The sequence below is a fragment of the Nannospalax galili genome, unplaced genomic scaffold (genome assembly GCF_000622305.1).
Source record: "Nannospalax galili isolate Female #2095 unplaced genomic scaffold, S.galili_v1.0 scaffold810, whole genome shotgun sequence".
In the NCBI taxonomy this organism is placed as follows: domain Eukaryota; kingdom Metazoa; phylum Chordata; class Mammalia; order Rodentia; family Spalacidae; genus Nannospalax; species Nannospalax galili.
The window spans coordinates 253,029-275,970 of NW_008329132.1; the positions used below are offsets into that span (position 1 = coordinate 253,029).

General features: G+C 48.6%; 1 protein-coding gene across 1 annotated transcript in view; it reads left to right on the top strand.

Annotated features, from left to right (window-relative positions):
- Positions 1 to 35: 35 nt before the first annotated feature.
- Positions 36 to 22,942, top strand: part of CUNH10orf143 (chromosome unknown C10orf143 homolog) — a 59,402-nt gene continuing 36,495 nt past the window's right edge. The window contains exon 1 of the mRNA XM_029563063.1: positions 36 to 156. Coding sequence (XP_029418923.1) covers positions 88 to 156 — 69 coding nt within the window. The 5' untranslated portion in view covers positions 36 to 87. The remainder of the gene's footprint in view (positions 157 to 22,942) is intronic.

Here is a 22,942-nt window from a genome sequence, read left to right on the forward strand (position 1 = left end):
TCATTGGCTCCCCCTGGCACGTGGTCAGGGGCGTGTCAAGGCGGTGACCCGGTCGCCCTGAGTCCTGAGAGCCCAGCGCGAGGCCGAATGGACACCTTGGTACTGGGCCGCTGGCGACGACGGAGGTCGGAGGAGCTGCCGGCTCTGGGTGACGCGGTGAGCTCGGGGGTCGGGCGTGCGGGGCGGGAAGGCGGTGCCTGGGGCTTTGGGCGGTGTCTCCAGCCTCGGCCCTGCCGGAAGGGAGGCTGGGCGGAGGAAGCGTACCTGAGGGGCGGGGCCTGGGGCCTGGGGCTCCGCCCCCTCTGGCCGCGCCTGCGCAGACGCGGAGCCCGCATGCTGCAGGTGCAGGCGTGGGAAGCCGGGGTGAGCTTGAGGAGGCTTGGGCTGAGCCCGCAAGTGAGTTACAAGAGAAGTAACCGAAAAACCTCATAAAGTGTATTCCGACATTTGTCTTTGTGAACCAAAGTTCCCAGAGAAACCTTGCGTCTTTACACTTTGTGCTGCACCACTGACTAAGGGATCAGAGGTCACATTTGAGGCCTGTAGCAGAATTTTCCCCATGTTGCTGTCATCTGCCTACTGATGGAGTCCACTAATGTATTTGAAAAGTGTCTTGATTTATGACTTTTCTTTGTTCTGTTTTTATAAAAAAAAACCTTAAAAACTGCTTCCAAGATGGAACATGGAATTTGGGTAACGTGAATCCATGTTCCTGGGCCATGGTCACTCCAGAATTGACGCTTTCTCATCCACTTTGAGGGGAGAGTTACGCTTTTGTGTGACACCTTTCTGTTTGTTTCTTTAATTTTTGAGACAATCTCCTGTAGCCCAGGCTAGCCTCAAATTTGCTATACTGCCAAGGATGCCTTTGAACGGATTCTCCTGCCTCCACCCACCCCCCCAGAGTTGGGATTCCAGGTGCATCTTTTAGGCTCCAGCGTTTGCATTTGAGTTTCCTCCCTGCTCTGGAGCTGTGGACTCGGTAAGTGCAGGTCTACCTTTTCAGTTAACACAGCAGTGCGGTGCTTGTCTCAGTTTCGTTTTGAAACAAGGCTTTTCTGTACCCCACGCTAGCCTTGGGACTATTTCTGTTGCTCAGGCTGGTTTTGTAGACATCCTCAGTCTTCCAATGCTGGGGTTACAGACACCACCATGATCATCTGTAGGCAGCTTTTTTTCAGGTATTTATACTGCATGTGGACCTGAGTTTGAGCCCTAGAACTCATGCAGGAATGCCTCATTTATAACCATATTTCTGGGCAGGCTGAGACATGCAGATCCCTGGGGTTCACTGTCCAGACAGGCCCAGACTGGCAGATCCCTGGGGTTCATCACCCAGACAGGCTGAGACAGGCAGATCCCTGGGGTTCATGGCACAGCCAGCTTAGTTTATTTGGTAAGCTCCAGGTCAGTGAGAGATCCACCTCACAAAAACAAGGTAGATAATGCCTGAGGAATGAAACCAAGATTGACCCCTGGCTTCTGCATGCACACGGCCATGTGCACCTTCACAGACAAACACACATATGAGCACACAGAAGAAAAGTAAGTGACTAGGCTTCTGCCTGTCCCTCTGGGACCTCCCCACTCACTGCTGCCCTCAGAGCCAGTGCTGCATACCCAGCTCCAGTACCGACCAGCTCCTATAACAGACTTCAGACCACAGTGACTCAGACACATTGGGAGAGTTTGATTCTTCTGCATCTCCACACACCGCAGTGTGGAGGTGACCAGTCCTGTGGGTGGAACTCAGACCCCTAAATGCAGGAGTACAGCAGGTGGAACTTGGAAGGATAGGATGGAAGGACGCTGGCCCTGGATGTTCCCCCTCCACTTTCCTGCTGTTCGCATCTACCCTGTCAAAGATGGCATACCACTGTGGAGTTTGCATTCCAAACAGTGAGAGAGCATTTCCAGAACACTGCAGCTGCCCCGTGGAACATGAAAGGCCATGGTCAGTGCAGGTGCAGAGGCAGCAGGATGGGAAAGCAGGCCCAACCGCTCTAGTCTTCAGAAGGGGTGCTGACAGGTCCTGAGGATGGAGTGAACCATGTGCTGGTAATGTGAGGCCTGGAGACCAAGGCCAAGCCCCTCCTACCTGACCTGGCCGTGGCTTGAGCACCTCAGGGGGGGAAGCATTCCTGTGTGTTGAAAGAAGACTGACTGGGAACTGAGGGGGAATGAGTTCCTGTCGGGCCTGGGTTTTGTATCGCTTTGGGTCATGTAGGGGTACTGTGACAGACACTGCCTATCAGTAGATGATTGCTACAAGGATATTTTGTCACAGTAGCCTTTCAGTATCGTCCTAATACACATGAGGAAATCGGTGCAAGAGGTTAATGACAGTCCTGAGGACACAGCTAGGAAGTGATGACACCAGGACTAAGTCGAAGTCTTTATTTTTTTTTGGTCTTTTTGAGACAGGGTCTCCCTGTAGCCGCAGCTGTTCTGGAACTCACTATGTAGACCAGGCTGGCCTTGAACTCACAGAGATCCACCTACCTCTGCCTCCCAAGTGCTGGGATCAAAGTCTTTTTTTTTTTTCATTTATTATTTTTATTTTATGTATATGAGTATATTGCCTGCATATATGTGAGTGCACCCATGTTGTGCAATGCTGGAGAGGTCAGAAGAGGGCTTTGGATTCCCCTGGAACTGGAGTTTAAGGACGGTTCATAGCCACCATGTGGGTGCTGGGAATCGAACCCAGGTCCTCTGGAAGAGCAGTCAGTGCTCTTAACCGCTGAGCATCTCTCCAGCCCCAAAGTCTTTTATTTTTTTTAATTAATGATTTTTTTTTTGTTTGTTTGAGACAGGGTCTCAATATATAGCTCTGGCTGGCCTGGAACTCACTGTGTAGACCAGGCTGACTTTGAACTCACAGATTCATCTGCTTTTGACTCCTAAGTGCTAGGATTAAAGGTGTGTGTGCCACCACACCAGCCTTAATTTTTAAAAATTATTTTTATAGATGTATATGTCTGAGTGTGAGTATATGTATGTGAATACAGGTGCTTATGGAGGCCAGCCTGGTCTACATAGTGAGTTCCAGGCCAGCAGGGGGTACAGGGAGATCCTGTATCAAAAAGACCAAAAAAAAGAAAATATTTTATTTTTATTTATGTGTATGAGTGTTTTGCCTATATGTTTTTATGTGTACTATGTGCATGCAATGCCCATGGAGGCCAGAAAAGGGCATCAGAGTCCCCTGGAACTGGAGTTATACATGGTTGTTAGCTACTGTTGGGTGCTGGGAACCAAAGCCAGGTCCTCTGTACCAGTGCTCTTAACCACTGAGCCATCTCTCCAGCCTCTTGTTTTTGTTTTTTTTTTGTGACAGAATCCTACTGTGTAGCCTTGGTTGTCCTGGAACTCACTATTTAGACCAGGCTGGCCTGGAACTCACAGAGATCTGCCTGCCTCTACCTCCAGATTGCCAGGATTAAAGGTGTGTACAACCACAGCCAGCTTTTTAAAACATTTTTTTGCAATTTTACATATGTACACTTTGCATATTGACCACTCTCCCCACCTCCCCGCCACTCCTGTCCACCCTCCCTCCCCACAAACCTCTCTCATTGGTGTCTAGTCATTTCGTTTTGTGACCCACCACAATTAACCAGGGCATCTGTGTGACCATGGGTTTGGAGCTGTCCGTTGGAGCCTGCTGGGCTCGACAGAGGGTGCACACCTAAAGACAGCATAAGCCTCAGTCTTGGAGTGTGCCCTCAAGTCGGGCTATACAGTTTCCACCGTGGCTGTAGTGCTTCACCATGCACCCTAATTTGGCCATCATAGAATGATGTAAAGTGTGGTCCTGGGCCCGAGGGCTGCCAGCGACTGGAGCTGGAGGTCGTTATGGATCAGAGAGCAGGGAAGACGGACTGGAAGAAAGCTTCAGTGATCCATGAAACTGGAATTGACTGACTGCCAGGCTGGAGGTTGCAGTGCTTCCTGTTACTGAAGAACAGTGAGTTGGCATCCTACTGTGCTGCCTCTTAATTTGATAAGGTTCTTGTGTATATTGTATTGTCTTAGTCTTTGGTCTAGTGGTCCAGATTGAGTTTGGGCTTTCTGTCCTCTCTCACCCAGGTGCCCACACACGTGCACATACATCTCTAGAGTCTGGTTACTGAGGGGCTCCCCTAGTTTCCAACATCTGGTAAAAGCCTCATGTCTCTGTGGTCTGTGTAGCTGTCAGCAGAGCCAAGGAAGGTGCTGAGGTCAGGAGCAGCCCTCGCAAGTGTTTCTTGACTGCTGGTTAGGCACCAGCTTCCTGTGATGCTGAGCACCCCTCCCCTGACCAGCCCTGACCAGCCCTGATCACCGAGGTTCCTAGCTCTGAGGATGGCTAGGTGGTGGAAGCTGCATGTTGGTGGTGTCTCCAGTCCCTGGGGAAGGCATCTTTTGAGCACTTTTGTGTCCAGGCAGTGGTGTGTCACCACACACCAGGAATGTGGTGACAGCCTGGCTAGATCTCTGCTCCTGACTGTGTTTCCTCTGCAGCTCTGGTATCTGTTACAGGAATTGGCAGGTCTGGCTGCTTACCCCATGACCAGGGTGGAGAAACAAGGTACTGAGGAAGGATGCTGGCTCCACAGGAGGGAAGGAGCTATGATGGCCTTCTGGGGCCCAGGGACCATAGGCTTCTATAGGGAGGAAGTGGAGCAGCATTGCGGGAAGGTCTGGGCGGGCGTGCCTTCTCTGAACTAAAGTTCACTAAGGAGTGGCCCTGTTCTGGGTCTGTGAAGTCAGTGTCACTCCCTTTAAGGGGAGCAAAGGACAAAGGGCTTTGAATGACAGCCTTCCACAACTGCCAAGGGCTGGACTGTGACATCACCCACTGTACATAGGACCACAGTGTACATATCATTCAGCCTCGTGTCTCTGCTCAGACTGGACTTGCAGAATGCTCAGTGCATGACAGGCTCCTCGGGCACCTGGATGCCTTGGTAGAAGGGTGGGTTGGTGCTTTCTGGTTTCATCTGCTGATCCACTGTACGCTTTTCTAACTTTTTAATTCTAGGGAGAAGTGACCATTTCTTCCTGTAACTTTTCTATTTGTCTTTAGAAATGGGGCATAAGAATACACTGGTTCACTGCAGGATTCTTGCTATCGCTGTTTAATTTTACTTTTTTTTTTTTGTCTATTTGAGACAGGGTTGGTGTGAAGTGTGGCCTCTGCACACAGTTTGCATTTCCTGAGCCGTACTGAGCTCCTTCCATGTGTGTCCTGGTTCTGTGTGCATCTTCTTTGGAGCGATGTCTACACACCCTCTGCCCTGTTTTAAAATTGATACTTTTGTTGTTGGTTTGTATTTGTTCTCTCTCTCTCTCTCTCTCTCTCTCTCTCTCTCTCTCTCTTTTTGGTCTTCTTGAGACAGGGTCTCCCTGTAGCCCCAACTGGCCTGGAACTCGCTATGTAGACCAGGCTGGCCTCAAACTCACAGAGATCTGCCTGCCTCTGCCTCGCTTTGGAGTGCTGGGACTTAAGGCGTGCCCCACCAACGCCCAGCAATATTTGTTCTTTACATATGCTTACACCAGCCAATTCCTTATCAGAGTCTTAGTCTGTAGAAATTCCCACCCACTCTGGAATCTCCTGTTTTCTTGTAAGGAAGTTAGTTTCACCTCCTGCATTCAGCTCTGTGCTCCCCTTCCATAGCATGGTGTGGAGTAGAGTTCTGTGTTCTGCAGGTGAGTCCTAGGCCCTCCATCCTCACCCTTGTGGACCATTGTTTTTCTTCCCATGACTCGTCTTTGCACCCCTGTTAGAAATCAATTCATCGTGATAGGTTTCCCTGACTGTCATTCCCGTTAATCAGTGTGTCTACCTGTCCTTAGCATCACATAATTAAGACTGTTTTGTGAACTCGAGGTCCTGAAAGAGCCACACCCGTGCTGAGGTTCTGCAGACTGATTAGAATGTCCAAGGTGGTGGAGGGTTGGAATACTGCAGATCTGGCAGGTTGAGAGCCCAGGTTCTCCTGGGCTCCCTTAGTCCCTCTAATGTCATTTTACTGTTCAACTCCTGTATCTGATCAAATGCCCTTTCAACTGCCAGGGACCTTTGGGACACAGTAACAGTGTATGGAAGGGCACGGCAAAGTCCACTAATCAAGACAACTTCATGGGGAACAGCAGTTTATTTGAGAGCAAACAGACCACTGAGCTGCCACGGGGAGCAGAGAAACCGCAGCAAGCAGAGAAAGTCAGACAGACATCTTTTATAGGCAGTTAAGGTGTGTGGGTGACTTTCCATGATGTAGGCTGGGCAGTTTAGCTTGGGATTGGGTGGTTTCCTGATGAGTGGAGGGACTTACCTGGGTTAAGTTTGGATCCACTATTTTGGAATATTGGGAGCTGTGCCACCCTTTTAGGAGTCTGCCAGGAGCCTAACATTCCAGCCTTTTGTTGATAAGGGATGACGGGGATGTTGGCAAAGAAGGATGGTCTTAAAAGGCTCGAACATCGGTCTGAAGTGCAGAGTCAGGTGGGCAGGCAGTGGTAGGAGACCTGAGGGACTTCCTTAAGAGCATCTGGTTCACTGACTGTTGGGTCCTCTCATCAATTTTGTCCTGAAAAAATTTAAAAGACATGGAATAACCATCATTGTGAGGAGGGTGGATATCAATGGGCTGAGGAAGGGAAGGAGGAGTAAAGGCAAGAGCAGTTAGTTAGACACAGATTCTAGGCAGGGAACCAGGACAAGTCGGAGTTTCTTGATGAGGGCTTCCAAAAGCATACGTCTCCTGGGTTTCTCCCCATTTTTCCTTTGGCTGCCATGGCTGGACTCAGGATTGTTTTTCAGGCACTTTGATAGTTGATGGAATGGCTAGAATCACAGTGTGAGTTCCCTTCAAAGTGGCCTCTCAACAGAGAGAGAAGAAATTTAGCCATCATTTAATTTTTAGGTAAGAACAATAGTGGGTTTTCCCTTTTGACTGCAGGTGGGTACTGCAGAGTTGTCTAGGGCAGGATTTGAAGTCTTGTACCTGAGGAACATTTTCTCCTTAAGAACAAAATCACTAGTGAGAAATTGTCTAAATAGCATCTTTTTTTTGGGGGGGGGGGACCGGGTCTCCCTGTAGCCCCAGCTGTCCTGGAACTCACTGTAGACCAGGCTGGCCTTGAACTCACAGAGATCCACCGGCATCTGCCTCCTGAGTGCTGGGATTAAAGGCGTGCACCACCAGGTACCTAAATAGCATCTTATACAAACTTAAGCCTAATGTCTAGGAAGTGTAATCCTTTGGACTCTCAAAGAAATATACCAATCATTTAACCCTTTGGCTATACTTTCCTGTTGGGTGTTTAAGACCATGCAATTGGCCCAGATAAGCCAATTTATTTTTACCCTTAAGGTTCTTCGAGGAGCTGATCCTCGGGGGTCACATGGGCTTCGGAGGAGCCCTGGATCCTTATGCCTTTCTTTTACCAGTTCCCACAGTGTCACTTGGAAGCATGGAGGAAACTTTCCCCTGTGTTGGCCCTCTTTTTTGTAGACTAGACACTGGTTCAAGTCCATCTGGTGGAGTCTCCATGGCCTCCTTGATCAAGAGGATAGGTGACTCACCATAGTTACAGGACATTTTGAGAGATGCTCCATAGTCCCCTGGGACTCAGTTGACCTTGGAGGACAAAGAATAAAAAGTTGTCACTTTAAGTTCCTCTGACCAGATTATTATAGGCCTCAAAGTATGATTAGTAAACCAAGAAGGTTAGTTACACTAATCTGGTACTTCTGATTACCATATAATATGTAGATAAAGCTTGAGTAGAAACCATACGTTCTTAAACCTTTACTAGACATATATTTTGTTCCTTAAGTTAGTTTTTATAAGAATTTAAGGTTTGACTGAAGTTTGACATTAGGAAATGTAGATCACTTTAGTAGATTTAGTTATGTAAAGGACTGTCCAGATAATGTAGGAAGAGTGGGCCTAACTCAGGAAGAAGATTGAACATCACAGGTTAAGTATCATCACCCAGAAAGGAACTTAAAGTACTTTTCCTAGGTCTGTCTCAAAGGAAGGCTGTTCTACTACAATCAGAAGCAGTCTCCTTTCTCGCCAGTCCTCCATACCCTGTGTGCTGGACAGCTTTAATGTCAACTTGACACACCTGGGTTGAGGGGCCCTTAACTGGGGAATTGCCTTCATTGGACTGGCCTGTGGCAATGTCTGGGAGGCATTTTCTTGATTATTGAGTAATGTGGGAGGGCCCAGCCCACTGTGGGTGGTGCCACCCCTGGGTAGATGGGCCTATGCTGTATAAGAAGCAGGCTGAGCAGGGGCCAGGAGAGCAAGCCAGTAAGCAGCGTTCCTCCGTGGCCTGTGCTCCAGTTCCTGCCTCCAGGTTCCTGCCCTGAGTTCCTACTTTGGGCTCCCTGATGAACTGTGACCCAGGAGATGTAAGCTGAATAAACCCTTTCCTCCCCAAGTTGGTATTGGTCAGAGTGTTTTGTCACAGCAATGAAGAACAAACTAGGACACCCTGATTTACAGTTTTTCAGAAGGAAGGGTGGGCAGTCATCACATCACATACCTATAGACAAAAAATTAGATGATCAGGATTCAGACGAAGCTCACTGAAACTGTTTCCTTCTGTTCTGTATATGCCTGGTTCAGGGAGTTCCTCATGAGCCAAATTATCTTGTTACTAAAAGAAAGTACCAAAAGTAACACTTGCATAATATAGAGAAACATAAAGGACATTTTCTAGTAGCTACAAGTAACCCCAATACTTGTCTGCATCCAGTTAAGGGGTGTGTAGTACAAGCCTGTTCAAACCTTCAGTAAACGTAACAGTCACAGACATTTACCATTTGTTGAGCAAGTGAGAGACTTAAAATTTATATATTTGAGTAATAGGAACCATTTGTAGATGAGGATTAAAGAGATAACATTTTGACCTGAAGAAATATTTTTGTGTTAATTTAACCGTTTTAATTTTTATGAGACTTTGCTTATAAGTCAATATGACACCAAGTAAATTAATTTTAAGAAACATAAACTGAAGTTGACTGTGGCTACATATAAGCGGTTACCATAGACACACATAACACATGACATGAAGTCTAGCGGCACCAAGGAGTAGAAGGCAGAAAGCTTTTATTCTCGCCTTGAGTGTGTAGAAAGGCTTAGTGGCCTGAAAGAGAGGGTTACGTTTGCCATGCAGGTTTAAGTAATATCTCATTTCCTTTTTTAAGAGTTAAATACCTGAAGGGTGTTATAAATAAACCCGAGATCTAAGAATCCTCAACACCACTCAGAACACGTGGACAAAGCAAAGGTAACTTGGCAAGGAAGACTTTACTTGTGCATTGCATGGTCGGTCAGATACAATTTAAAGGGATCTTCTTAAAACGAGAAGCGCTCAGCTGCCCTAGGCCATCAGGTTATGGCCTAGGATACCCCAGGGCCTTTCCTTAAACAAAAGTCTTACCAGGTGTGGTAGGATCAAAAGATTAGACTTTCTTGTCATAAACCAAGTTCCAAATTTTACAGTTTTGAAAGAAAAGACTAATATTTAATGTTTCTTACAGAGGGAGCTACCGTTACATACGAGCTCAGCAGAGTTCTCCTTGTCTAAGTTATTAGTATAATATAAATCAGTGGAGACAGGAAGACAGCAAAGAAAACATTAAGACTTCAGGTTAAGAATCAATAAAATCTAAATAGTACTTAAAATAATTCCATTTAGAAACAGGTCAAAATGATGTTAAAATTTAAACTACCATTGTGGAGGTCTGATACTACCTTCTCAGTCTGGCATAAAAATGTGTTGAACTTTGTTCTGGTTTGTTTTTCCATTGCTGTGACAAAATACTCTGACCACAAACACATCACTATTAAACCATAACCTTTCCATTTCTTGTCCCTAAGACGTGATGTTAACATTAATATCACAACATAAGATAGTACAACCTTAAAAGCCCCACAATCCTTAAAAAATCCAAACACTTAAAAGTCCATAGTCTCTTTTAAAAGTCTCTTAGCTGTAAAATCCTAAACAAAAACTGTCTTATTTCAAAGGGAAGAATCGGGCACAGCTAAGCAAAACCAAAGTCCAGCAAAGTAGCTCAAGGCTGGGCATCGGGGATTCACTCACGACCTTCTGGGCTCCAAAGGGTTCTGGCAGCTCCACCTCTGACTCTGCTATCCACAGCACATACAGCTTGTCTTTGCAGACCCAGGCCAGCTCCATGCCACACCTGCCGCTGTCCTTGGTGGTCGTCCCATGGTCCCGGCATCTCCAAAAAGCTGGGATCGCCACTGAAACTGAGGCTACACCTTCACCAATGGCCTCTTCTTGCCTCTTGGGGTGCAAAGCCTCAGTTTCTCTCCATGACCCCTTCAATCCTGGGGTCTTCACTGCACTTTCAACACCAGAACCATGCAGAAGACTCTTACACATTACCAAGTCCTGCTTCCAGGTTGAAATAGAGGTGCGGTCCCCTCTGTGTGCTGACCCTGAGGAAATACCTCCCAGAAGATTTCACCATAGTGATGCTGGTCACTTGTTACTTACAGCTGATTTTTCAGCCCCACCTAACCAGCATCAATTGTCCCAGTAAAGCAAAGATTTTACTTCAGGTTCTGGTCTTTTCTTAACCACAGCTGATTCTTCAGCCCCAGCTGACCAGAACCCACAGATTCTCAATTCAAAATCTCACACAAACAGCCCTGATAGTCTCTGCTTCCCTTTGAAGCTTCACAAGCCAGGCCTCCATTGTTCACAGCTCTTTCAGCATAACTGTTACAAGCTTCACAGCAACAAACTCTAAGCACTCAATGGCTTTTCCAGCCCAAAGTTCTGAATGTGTCCACAGTCCTCCTAAAAACACCAAGGTCAGATCTGTCACAGCACTGCCCGACTCTCTGGTAACAATTTCTGTCCTAGTTTGTTTCTCCATTGCTGTGACAAAATACTCTGACCAATACCAACTTGGGGAGGAAAGGGTTTATTTTATCTTACATCTCCCAGGTCACAGTTCATCAGGGAGCCCAAGGTAGGAACTCAGGGCAGGAACCTGGAGGCAGGAGCTGGAGCACAGGTCATGGAGGAATGCTGCTTACTGGCTTGCTCTCCTGGCCCCTGCTCAGCCTGCTTTCTTATGCAACACAGGCCCACCTGCCCAGGGGTGGCACCATCCACAGTGGGCTGGGTCCTCCCACATTACTCAACAATCTGGACAATGCCCCACAGACATGGCCACAGTTCAGTTCAATGGAGGCAGTTCCCCAGTTGAGGCTTCCTCAACCCAGGTGTGTCAAGTTGACACTAAAGCTGTCCAGCACAAGCTTGCTACAAGGCAATAGAGACTGTTGGAATCTCTTGCTTTTCTGTCATCTGATCAAGAATCCAAGATGTAAACCAAAACAAAAATTGCAAGAGGATTAGGACATGGTTTAAATGCCTGCAGTCCACGGATTTCCCAGGTTATCATGATCCCCTAGGGTTCAGTAGTACCAGCAAATTCCTGGGTGTCACCATTTTGAATTATGCCATGTGATTGACTTAAGATGGTGGCAGGGTCACACATGTTACTGCCATTTTTTAAACGTTGCCATCTGTCCAAGGTTGCAACCAAACCATGTGTGTCCCCATATTGATGATGTCATCAACCAAAATGAAGACCAGAGCACATGGTTGCCTCCCTCTTGGTGAGATCACCAACCATGAAGGTGAACAAGCTGCATGGCCAACTCAGTGAGCGCAGCTCCATGATATAAGAAGCCCCAAACCCACCAGGATACAAACCCCATGGAATTCACATATCTCATAGGTTAAATGTGGACAGCAACCCTTTTCTTCCTTTAGAAAGTACCCAGTTAAGTCATATTGATAGAGCATGAGAAATCACCCTCAGTTATGTGGGCCTCAAATAGGAAAGCAAAGCAAAGGAATTCATGGTCTCAAACGAAGGGAGGCCATGTCTCTCACCACCCACTGCAGCTGTGAATGCGAAGCAGTGTCCTCTGGATCTCTTCATTCCCAGATACAAGCTGTTGCTGGAAAAGAAACCTGTAAATGCGCAGAAAAAATGGGAAGCTATGTCCAGCGCACACATTCTTGGGCTGTTGCTCTGAGAGCACATCTCCCACCCAAGCATGGGGTGCGACTCTCCTTGTTCACCGAAATTTGAAAATGCTTACATCTAGTTAGAAAAGTGGCTGCCTTGGGACCACATGGTCTGCTTGGCGTACAACAAGGACTGAGGTCGAAATTCCAGGCCCCTCAGACTGTTCTCCTTTCCTCCACCCACGGAGAGAACCATGGTGGAGAAAAAAATCTGAAAGCCTGAGAAAGGTCCAGGAAAGAAAGGACTTTTACAACCTTTTTTCCCCTTTTCAGCCTCCATGCCCTGAGGCAAGATAGCAAGACAGATAAAGAAATTTACCTGCAAGCCAGACATGATGGCACAGGGTTTTAATTCCAGCACTTGGGAACTTGGGAGGCAGAGGCAGGAGGATCTCTGAATTTGAGGCCACCCTGGTCTACATAGTGAGTTCCAGAACATATGGGTCTACAGGGAGACCCTGTCTCAAAACAAAACAAAAAAAAGTTCACCTGCTTAGACCTCAAATTCAGTGCACCTGTAGAAAGTTTCCATATGGCCAACAAATAAGTTAGTAGAATTTTGGGGTCCTTCTGTTGTGCCCAGTGAACGGATCCCCAAGAATCACCACGCAGTCCAGAGAGCATGCAAGAACAAAGAGTCTTTAACCGGGCTTAAGCTCGGGCTTCCAGAGCAATCAGCAAGGAAGAATTACAGCATTCACCCACCAAGCTGAACTGAGAGCCCTGATTGCCGGGGGAGGAGGCTTTTTATAGGTTTTAGACAAAGGGAGGAGGAGAATAACAGAGTCACATCTTGATTGGTCCAAGGAGCCCGCATGCGCCAACATGATTTTGAACTGATTGGTTACAAGGGATGTAGTCCTGGAGGTTTCTTATTGGTGGGTGCTACCCTCAGGGCTGTGGAATGTGCTGACTATTATCTGTGGGGCCAGAAGTCTCTGTTTCTACCTTATAAGGCTGCTATATGCCTGGGCTTGCTTGACCTATAGCCTCCTGCAGTGGGGGTGGCAGGTGGAGATTATGACATGCCTGGGCATGTTCAGGCTTGCCTGAAACAGCTAGTCAAAATGGGGTCAATACAGTTTGTCCTTTCAGCCAAGCAATCAAGCAGTTTACAGAAGCGAAAACGAGCAGCTAGTCCTAAAGAGGGGCAGGGGTCTCGGGAGTCCAGGGCAGGGGGCTGAGGAGGGTTTCGCATTTCCCCCTCTCCTTGTAACTTAGGGAAGACCCAATCATGGCTCTGGTTTGGGGTCCCTAATAGGGGGTCCAAGGGCTGGTACTGGGACCTCAGGACCATGAGTTGTACTGTACTCACCCGTTCTCTGATAAAGGCAGTCAGCCGATTGATGATACATGGCCCAATAGTTAACAGTAATAGGAGGAGGATTATGGGTCTGGCTAAGGCTGAGAGCAAGGTGGTGATCCAGGGAGACCAATTAAACAGTTGCTTGTACCATCCAGGGTCCTTCTGTTCTCTATCCTTGATACGTTTCCTGAGCAGAACCATAGAATCTCTAATCACCCCAGAGTGGTTAGCAGAAAAGCACCATTCTTCTTTTAGGGCTGCACACAGCCCCCTTGTTGCATAAGGAGGAGGTCAAGACCTCTTCTATTCTGTAAGACAACCTCAGCTAGTGAGTTTAGGGATTGTTCTAATTTAGTTACAGACTGTTCCAGACTCCTGAGGTCTGCATCAATCACTACCTGGAGAGCCTTGTAGTTTGGGTCCTGCAAAATTAAGGCTGAGGTGCCCACTCCAGTCGCTCCAGCTATACCTAGATCAGTTAAGGAGGATAACAAAATGGCTGCTGTCCCTATGGCTCTCTTATTTCTGGGGGTGGAAAGGGGTGTGTAGGCTAATTCCATCTGGGTCTCCTCATAGTAAGTCATCTTGGGGAATAGCTGTACCATGACACAGTAACCTTTCATGTTATTTAGGACAGTCCCGTGAATGCAGGGGGTCAAACCAGCAGAACAAGCCCACCATCCAGAAGTGGCAGAGTAGTAAGTATCATTTGAAACAGAGACTACGTGGTTACATCCTACATGGTTACATAGCCCTGAGGGTACCTGGGCACCAGGGAGCAGGGCACAGGTCCCTGTCCCAGTTACTTGCTAGAGAGAAAGTTTTCCCTGCTGTCCCCAGGTGCATTGGTTACTACTAACTCGGGAGTAATTACCTACTACAGCTATGCCCACATAGAAGGGCGGCTCGGCACTCAGACAAAGCCAGCACTCTACAGTTAGGTCTGGCTTGGAGGCATTGAGCACCTTGAAAGTGGAGGTGGTCAGCAGCCAAGTAGGGTGGTCTGAGGGTGAAGCTGTAGGTGTCCCTGCAGCTACTGCTGTCCTCCCAAAGACTGTTGTACTTTCCCTCAGAGGCGGGGGCTTAGGGCTGGAGTTGGGTTCTAGGGGCACCAAGACCAGATGGGGGCCAACACCTTGGGGCATCAGAGAGGTGGGGGTTTCCTTTCTGAGAATGATAGTGAAGAACACCCCTGGGCTTGAGTTGAGAGTGCTCAATCCCCAGGTTTTTCCTACCTCCCAAGTGGTGTCTCTTTGTCCTGCATCAGTAAACACCACCTTAACAGGGTTGCAGCCTGTTTTTGTAGGACATGTTCTAATGCTCTGCCCGCCATAAATGGCATCAGGGGTGTTACGGACAACCTTGATAAGATCATCTTTAACGGGGGCTGTCCAATAGATGTCTCCCATGCTCACACAGTCCCAGGATTTACAAAAATAATCACTGGCTCCCCCACATTGTTTTCCCCAGTCTCTTCCTCTGCTCCCAGGACAGACATAGTCATAAGCATGATGCAGCCCCCAATGGCTCTGTCCAGAGAGCAAGCGGTGGGGGTTGAAGCCTAGCTCTGGGTACCAGGTGTTTAGTGGGGCAATCTTGGATGTCTGGACCAGGATGTCTCCAGTAGAGGTGTCCAGGAGCTGCCAGGTGAGATTGTAAGGTTGATGAGGGTTAGCAGTTATACATATGTTCATTCCAAACAGCAGGGTAAACATCAAGAGTGGCACAGCCTTAGCTTGAGGGGATTGTCCGCGTCCTTGTGGACCTTCCATGTTGTAGGATCTGGCGTAGAGGTCGGCGGAGGGCGACGATTGTCTGGGTCTGGGTAGGAACTTGCTAGTCAGATGTGGGTGTGATGAATCCATGTGGCAACTCCGTCTACCTTTATCACAGTTGGGGTTGTCAGGAGCACTACATACAGTCCTTTCCAGTGAGATTTCAAGGTCTCTTGGCGGTGTCTGCGGACATAGACCCAATCACCAGGCTGGTAGTTGTGCGGAGTAGGAGGGGGAGCAGTCTCATAGATAGCTTTCAGCTGGGGCCATACATCCCTATGTGCCCGAGCCACCATTTCTAGGTGGCTATCAAATTCAGCAGTTAGTTCAGTTCTTAGACTGGGGAGGATAGGAAGGGGCCTTCCAAACACAATTTCATAGGGGGTTAATCCTAACAAGTAGGGTGAGTTTCGCATCCTATACAGGGCGAAGGGAAGGAGAGCCACCCAGTCCCTGCCAGTCTCCATGGTTAATTTGGTAAGGGTCTCTTTTAGAGTTTTATTTATCCTCTCTACCTGTCCAGAGCTCTGGGGCCTGTATGTACAATGTAATTTCCATCTTGCCCCCAATATCCTAGCTAATTCCTGGGTTACCTGTGAAGCAAAGGCCGGCCCGTTGTCAGAGCTCAGAAGGGCTTGGATGCCATACTTGGGTAAAATGTCCTCCAGCAATTTCTTGGCCACCACCTGAGTGGTCTCACGCTTGGTGGGGAAGGCTTCAGTCCATCCTGAAAGAGGGTCTACCAGAACTAGTAGATATTTGTAACCATACTTGCCTGGCTAATTCTGTAAAGTCCATCTCCCAGTGGGCCCCTGGTCTAGAGCCCCTCATTCGAGCCCCTTGTCCTTAGGATGGTTCTCAGCATTGGTCAGCTTGCAACTAAGACATGCAGAGGTGACTGCATCAACAAGTGGGTGGAGATTCAGGACTTTTAAATGAGCATTTCTTAAAAGATCAGCCATTTTCCTGGTGCCCAGATGAGTGGTTTGGTGGATATGTGTGGGGAGGGCTTTGGCTAAGTCGTTTGACAGAATAATTTTACAGTCTCCTGTATGCCACCAAGCATCGATCTTTTGGGTTGTGGGGAGTCTGTATCAGCTTCATATCCTCTTGGGAGTAATGAGGCTGATCAGGTAGGACGGGGGGGGCAGAGTCTGGCAGCTGGATTGGCAAAATCTGGGAAGCCTCCAGAGCTACTTCTTTGGCAACCCAGTCTGCCCTCTGATTTCCTTGAGCTATCGGCATGTTGGCTTTCTGGTGCCCAGAGCAGTGCATAATAGCCAGTTTCTTAGGTAGCCATAGGGCTGCCAACAGGTCCAGAATTTCCTGTTTATTTTTAATGGTTTTCCCTTCTGCTGTGGGCAGCCCCCTTTCCTGGTAGATGGCTCCATGCACATGTGCCGTAGCAAAGGCATATCGGCTGTCCGTGTACATGTTCAGCCGCCTGTCTTTTTTAAGCCTAAGAGCCTCAGTCAGGGATATCAGCTAGGCCCTCTGAGCCAAGGTCCCTGCAGGCAAAGCCGCCGCCCAAACAGTCTCAGTCTCAGTTAACCACCGCCCACCCCTGCATACCTCCCTCTGCCCATCCTTCATGAAACTGCTACCATCGGTGAACCAAGTAGCTTCTGCATCAGAGAGTGGCTGATCAGTCAGGTCGTTTCTGAGCCCATGTACCTGGCTCAGGATCCCCGCACAATCATGCAGGGGCGCGTCCAAGTTGGGGTTGGGCAGCAGGGTCGCTGGGTTAAGGGCGGTGCTTGGGAGGAACTGCATTCTCGGAGGGTTAAGAAGTAAGCTCTGATAATGGGTTATTCGGGCATTGCTCAACCAGCAGTCTGGTGGCTGCTTAAGAACTCCCTCAATAGCATGAGGAGTGGTGATGTGCAGTTCTTGCCCTAATGTCAATTTATCTGCATCCCTGACTAGAAGGGCAGTAGCAGCTATAATCCACAGACATGGTGGCCATCCTGTGGCTACTGGATCAAGTTTCTTAGACAAGTATGCCGCTGGTCTATTCCAGGGTCCTAACGTTTGAGTCAGGACTCCTTTGGCTCTTCCTTTCTTCTCATCTATGTAGAGGTGGAAAGGCTTGGTGACATCGAGGAGCCCCAGATCCGGGGCCATCAGGAGGGCTTGCTTAATTTCATTAAAGGCCCTTTCTCTCTCCCCCATCCAAAAAAAAGTCTCACTCTCTTTTGTAGCCCCATAGAGAGGCTTGGCTAATTCAGCAAAACCTGGGATCCAGAGACGGCAAAACCCTGCCAATCCCAGAAACTCCCTCACTGCTCTCCGGGAGTTGGGGACCAGAATTTTCAGCACCGTTTCTTTCCTGGCATCTATGAGTCATCTTTGTCCTTCTTTTAGAATGTACCTTAGATAAATCACTTTTTGACAACACATTTGTACCTTCTTAGTGGATGCCCGATATCCTAGCCTGCCCAGAGTCGCCAACAAATCCTTAGTTCCTTGCTGACAGCAGCAGCAGCTATCAGGATGTCATCCACATACTGCAATAGGGTGAGCTGGGGTGTTCCAGCCTGTACTCACCCAGATCTTCATGAAGTGCCTCATTGAAGAGAGTGGGTGAGCTTTTGAATCCCTGAGGCAGGCGAGTCCAGGTCAGCTGTCTGTTGAAACCGACTTCCGGATCTTGCCATTCGAAGGCAAAGAATGGCTGACTGTCATTGGCTAAGGGCAGGCTAAAGAAGGAATCTTTCAAATCTAGTACAGTATACCAGCTCCTGGAGGGTGGCAGAGAGCTCAGGAGGGTATAGGGATTGGGCACCGTGGGGTGAAGATCCATGACCCGTTTATTTACTTCTCTCAGGTCCTGTACTGGCCAGTAATTATTTGAGTTTGGCTTCTTTACCGGGAGGAGAGGTGTATTCCATGTGGACCGACGGCACTAGGATGCCCTGGTCTCTTAACCTCCGGATGTGTGGGGTAATCCCTGCTCTGACCTCATGTGACATGGGGTACTGCTTCACCCGAGCAGGAAGTGCGCCCGGTTTAGCTCTACCCAGATGGGTGGCCTGTGGGCTGCCAGCTCCAACCCCCAGTCTCGGCCCAGGCCAAGGGAAATTCCTGAAGCACAGAAATCTCCCCCATTGGCTGTGGGCCAGGCTTTTGGTGCAGTTGATACTCATCTTCCAGTTGCAAAGTCAGTGCCTGAATGGGGTGGCCCCCTTTATCTATTAAATGAGCCCCATTAGGTGAAAAATGGATGTGGGCTCCAATTTTGGTAAGCAGGTCTCTACCTAAGAGTGGGAAAGGGCAGTATGGCATAACTAGGAAGGAGTGGGACACCCGGCCCATGCCTAGGTCCACTTTCCTTCGGGTGGTCCATGAATATTGGCTTATGCCAGTCGTTTCCTGTACCCAGGACTTTTTGTTTGATAATTCCCCTTGGGTCTCTGTTAACATTGAATGTTGAGCACCTGTGTGTACATGGAAACTCACAGGTGTCCCCTCCACTCTGAGAGTTACCCTGGGCTCGGGGAGGGGATCCGAACCCCATTCTCCCTATTTGCTCCATTTCTCAAGCTCCAGGACTTGTATTCCTTCACGGACCTGCTCCTGTCCGGCTGGTCTTTCTGGACATTCCTTCTTCCAATGGCCCATTTTCCTACTATAGGCACTTTGGTTTCTCAGCAATTTTGGTTGCCCTTCTGGGCATTTTCTACCTTGTTCAGCAGATAGGTGTCGCAGCTGGCATTCTCTTTCACCCGTGGACCTGGTTGACGTGGCTAGGAGATTTTGGCAAAGTCGCAGGTCTGCTTGGCACTGGCAGCGGTGGCGACCCGGGCGTGTTTGTCTTCAGGACTCTCTTGTTGATTGTAAACTTTCTCAGCCACTGCCAGAAGCTCTGGCAAGGTTTTATCAGCCAGTCTGTCCAATTTCTGCAATTTGTGCCTAATATCGGGTGCTGACTGGTTCACGAATGCCAGGATCACTGCATTTTTATTTTCAGGCACTTCTGGGTCTGTGGGAGTATAGGTATGGAACGCCTTTAGGATCTTTTCTAGAAATGCTGCTGGCGTTTCTATCTTCCCCTGCTGCACATCACTAATCTTGGCCAAATTCGGTCGGCGCCTTGCAGCCACCCAGAGACCCCCCATTAGAGTCTGGCAGTAGACCTGGAGCCTCTCCTTACCTTCAGCCGTATTGAAGTCTCAGTTTGGTCTAGCTAGAGGGAAAGCTTCATTAATCAGGGCCTGGTTGGTGGTAGGATTCCCATCCACCCCAGGGACCAACTTGTGGGCTTCAACTTGAATCCAGTCTCTCTCCTCAGTGGTGAACAGGGCCTGCAAAAGCTGCTGAATATCATCCCATGTGGGTTGGTGGGTGAACAAGATAGATTCTAACAAATCAATTAAACCTTGGGGCTTTTGAGAAAATTTAGCTGTCTGTAACTTCCAATTGTAAAGGTCACTAGTTGCAAATGGCTAATACTGCATCTGCTGGTCCCTTTCTTCATTGAGGGGCCTCATGGCCCAGAGAGGGAGGACAGTAGAGTCTGCCTCCAGCTGTGGCTGCCCCCTCTGGACTCTCCTCTGTGTCTGGGGAGGGTGTCCTTCTGCCTTCCGGGGTGGGGCTGCCTCCGCCTCCCCTGGAACGTCCTGAGGTTCTGCTTGTGGAACAGGCCGATATGGGGGTCGCTCAAGCAGGCGTTCTTCCCCTGTGCCTCCTTGAAAGACAGGGTAGAGGGGGGCAGAGGGTTTAGTTTTATTTCTTTGCCGCTCATCCTCACATAGAGCGAGGACAGTCGGCTTTGAGCCAGTCGGGGGAGGAGGAAGGAACTGCTTTAACCATTTTGGAGGCTCCTCCACCATAACCTGCCAAGTCGTGATGTAAGGGACCTGATCAGGTTGGCCCGGATGGCCATAAATTATATCCTTTACTCTGTAGATGGTAGGTAGGTCAAATGTTCCCTCTTCAGGCCAGCCGACTCCAAAAGTTGGCCATTCATTCCTGCAAAACACAAAGAGCTTCCCTTTCTTTACTCCTAACCCCAGGCTATCAGCCTGGTCTTTGAATTCCGAGAAATGATCCTGGAAAAGGCTGAGAGGGGTTACTTGGCTCTGTCCCATTTCTTCCAATACAGTAAGAGTCACAAAGAAAACAGAAAGCACAAATGCACACAAGAATAACACATGGTTAATTGGCACCTTAAACTGAAAGTATGATGATGGCCTCTCACCTCCTTGTGGGTGCGACCTGCTCCGTCCTTCCAAATTTACCAAGGGGATCCAATCCCCACCAGGTGGGTCCAGGACGTCTCCCGAGTCCCACGGCCTGGGGCCTTCCAGCGTGTCCGCCTAGACCTCCAACAGGCAATCTCAAACTGGGCCCAAAGACCAGAAGCGTGCAAAGACAAAAGACACAAAGACAAGAGACACCAATCGGATCATGCAGACAGTGCTCTGGGGTCCCGTGGGGTTGGGGGGGGTGTCTTGGGGATCCCGGACAAGCCCCCAAATGTTGTGCCTAGTGAACAGATCCCCAAGAATCACCACGCAGTTCAGAGAACAAAGAGTCTTTAATTGGGCTTAAGCTCGGGCTCTCAGAGCAATCAGCAAGGAAGAATTATGGCATTCGCCCACCAAGCTGAACTGAGAGCCCCGATTGCAGGGGGAGGAAGCTTTTTATAGGTTTTAGACAAAGGGAGGAGGAGAATAACAGTCACATCTTGGTTGGTCCAAAGAGCCCGCATGCGCCAACACACTTTTGAACTGATTGGTTACAAGGGATGTAGTCCTGGAGGTTTCTTATTGGTGGGTGCTACCCTCAGGGCTGTGGAATGTGCTGACTATTATCTGTGGGGCCAGAAGTCTCTGTTCCTACGTTATAAGGCTGCTTTATACCTGGGCTTGCTTGATCTATAGCCTCCTGGGGTGGGCGTGGTAGGTGGAGATTACAGCATGCCTGGGCATGTTCAGGCTTGCCTGAAACAGCTAGTCAAAATGGGGTCAATACAGTTTGTCCTTTCAGCCAAGCAATCAAGCAGTTTACAGAAGCGAAAACGAGCAGTTAGTCCTAAAGAGGGGCAGGGGTCTCAGGAGTCCAGGGCAGGGGGCCAAGGAGGAGGGTTTTACACTTCGTGGTTGACAAGATGATACAGAGAGAAAAAGCATCTCTAGCAGATTCTAAGTCTCATTATAAAAGAATTTAAGAACGGACCCAAAGAGAAGCTTTAGGACAAAGCCATGAGCCATGCAGGTTTAGAACCTTCATGGAGATCAGATACCTGGCAGACTGGCAGACTCATGGTGGGGAGAAGAAAGCTTTAAAGAAAAGTAAACAAGTACAATATGCTGGGCAGCCCGAAGTGTTAAAGAAAGCATGTTTAGAAAAGGAATATAAAGAAAAAGAGAACTTACACTTCTTTGAAAGATTTAGAGAAGCGGGCAGACTTACAGAGACCTACACGTCTGCAGCTGTGTCCAGAAGCAGAACAAGGGCTACCGGGGGGAGAAGTCCAGCCATTTAGCCTGTGCAGGGAACCCATACCTGGTTAGAGGGAGGAGGAGAGACAGTGTTGAGTAAAGGATGGAAGAAAGGGAGACCTGAAATTAGATTCACAATAACAGTATCAACCATGGATCAGAGACCATCCCCAGCAAAGTGAGGGTGAAAGACACTGGAAGAGGAGAAAGACAGAAAGATGGACAGGTGTGGGTGGAGAAGGTGGTCACAGTGGGAGGCCCCCAGAGGTTCCAGGCCACTGGCTACCTTAAGTCATAGACCACTGAGCACATGAAGTAAAGAACCTTACAAGCCCAGCAAGAAAGCTTGAGCCCCTGAAGCCGTAGAGAACGTGAAGCAGAGAACCTTCCAATGGAGCCCAGGGTGAAGAAGGGAGAGAGGAGGAGTTGTAGGACAAGAGCCCTGTCGGGGACAGTCAGAGCCTTTATCTTTAGAGCAAGGTGAGCTTGATGAGAGAGTTCCTTCCAAGTCTGGGACAAAGAAGGGGAGGGTCAGGTCTTCCCAGAGAACTGGCATCCATGAGAGGTGTCTCTGTCATGATGCTGTTCCAAGTCAGGAAAGGGCCCAAGTCACTTGTCAAGGTGTCCCAAGGACAAGTGAGGGGCGCCCCCAGCAGGGCGTGAGAAGATGTTCAGTGTACCGGTATGACTTGAAACTGAGTCAAACATCTCCAACTCAAGGCAGGAAGGTAGAGGAAGGAGGAAGAGCAGGAGATGGAGTGGAGTGGGACTGGGAAGAGAGAGAGGAAGAAGCAGAGAAATAGGTCAGTAGTTCCAAGAAGAGAGCACTTACTGGAACTCTGTCAGAGGGTGAGTGGGACAGAGGAAAGCAGATGGACCTATAATCTCAGGCCTCATTTCATGAGTGGTGGGAGCCAGCATAGGTAAGATGGTCGTATCACAGGCAAGAGCACTTGATCAACAATTTGGTTTGGTAAAAGGAAGAACCGGGTCATAAGAAGCCCAGGCATTCCTCCTGAGTTTTGGCATCATGTGTGTGGAAGGGCATGGTGAAGACCACCAATCAAGACCACTCCATGGGGGAGAGCAGTTAATTTGAGAACAAACAGACCTCTCGGCTGCCTTTTGGGGAGCAGAGAAATAGGAGTCAATGGCAAAGTCAGACATCTTTTATAGGCAGTTAGGTGTTTGGGTAACTTTCCAAGATGTAGGCTGGGCAGTTTAGCTCAGAATTGGTTGTTCTCCCTATAAGTGGAAGGGCTTCCCAGGCTAAGTTCAGACCTGCCATTATGGAATTTTAGGAGCTGTGCCACCATTTTAGGAGTTGG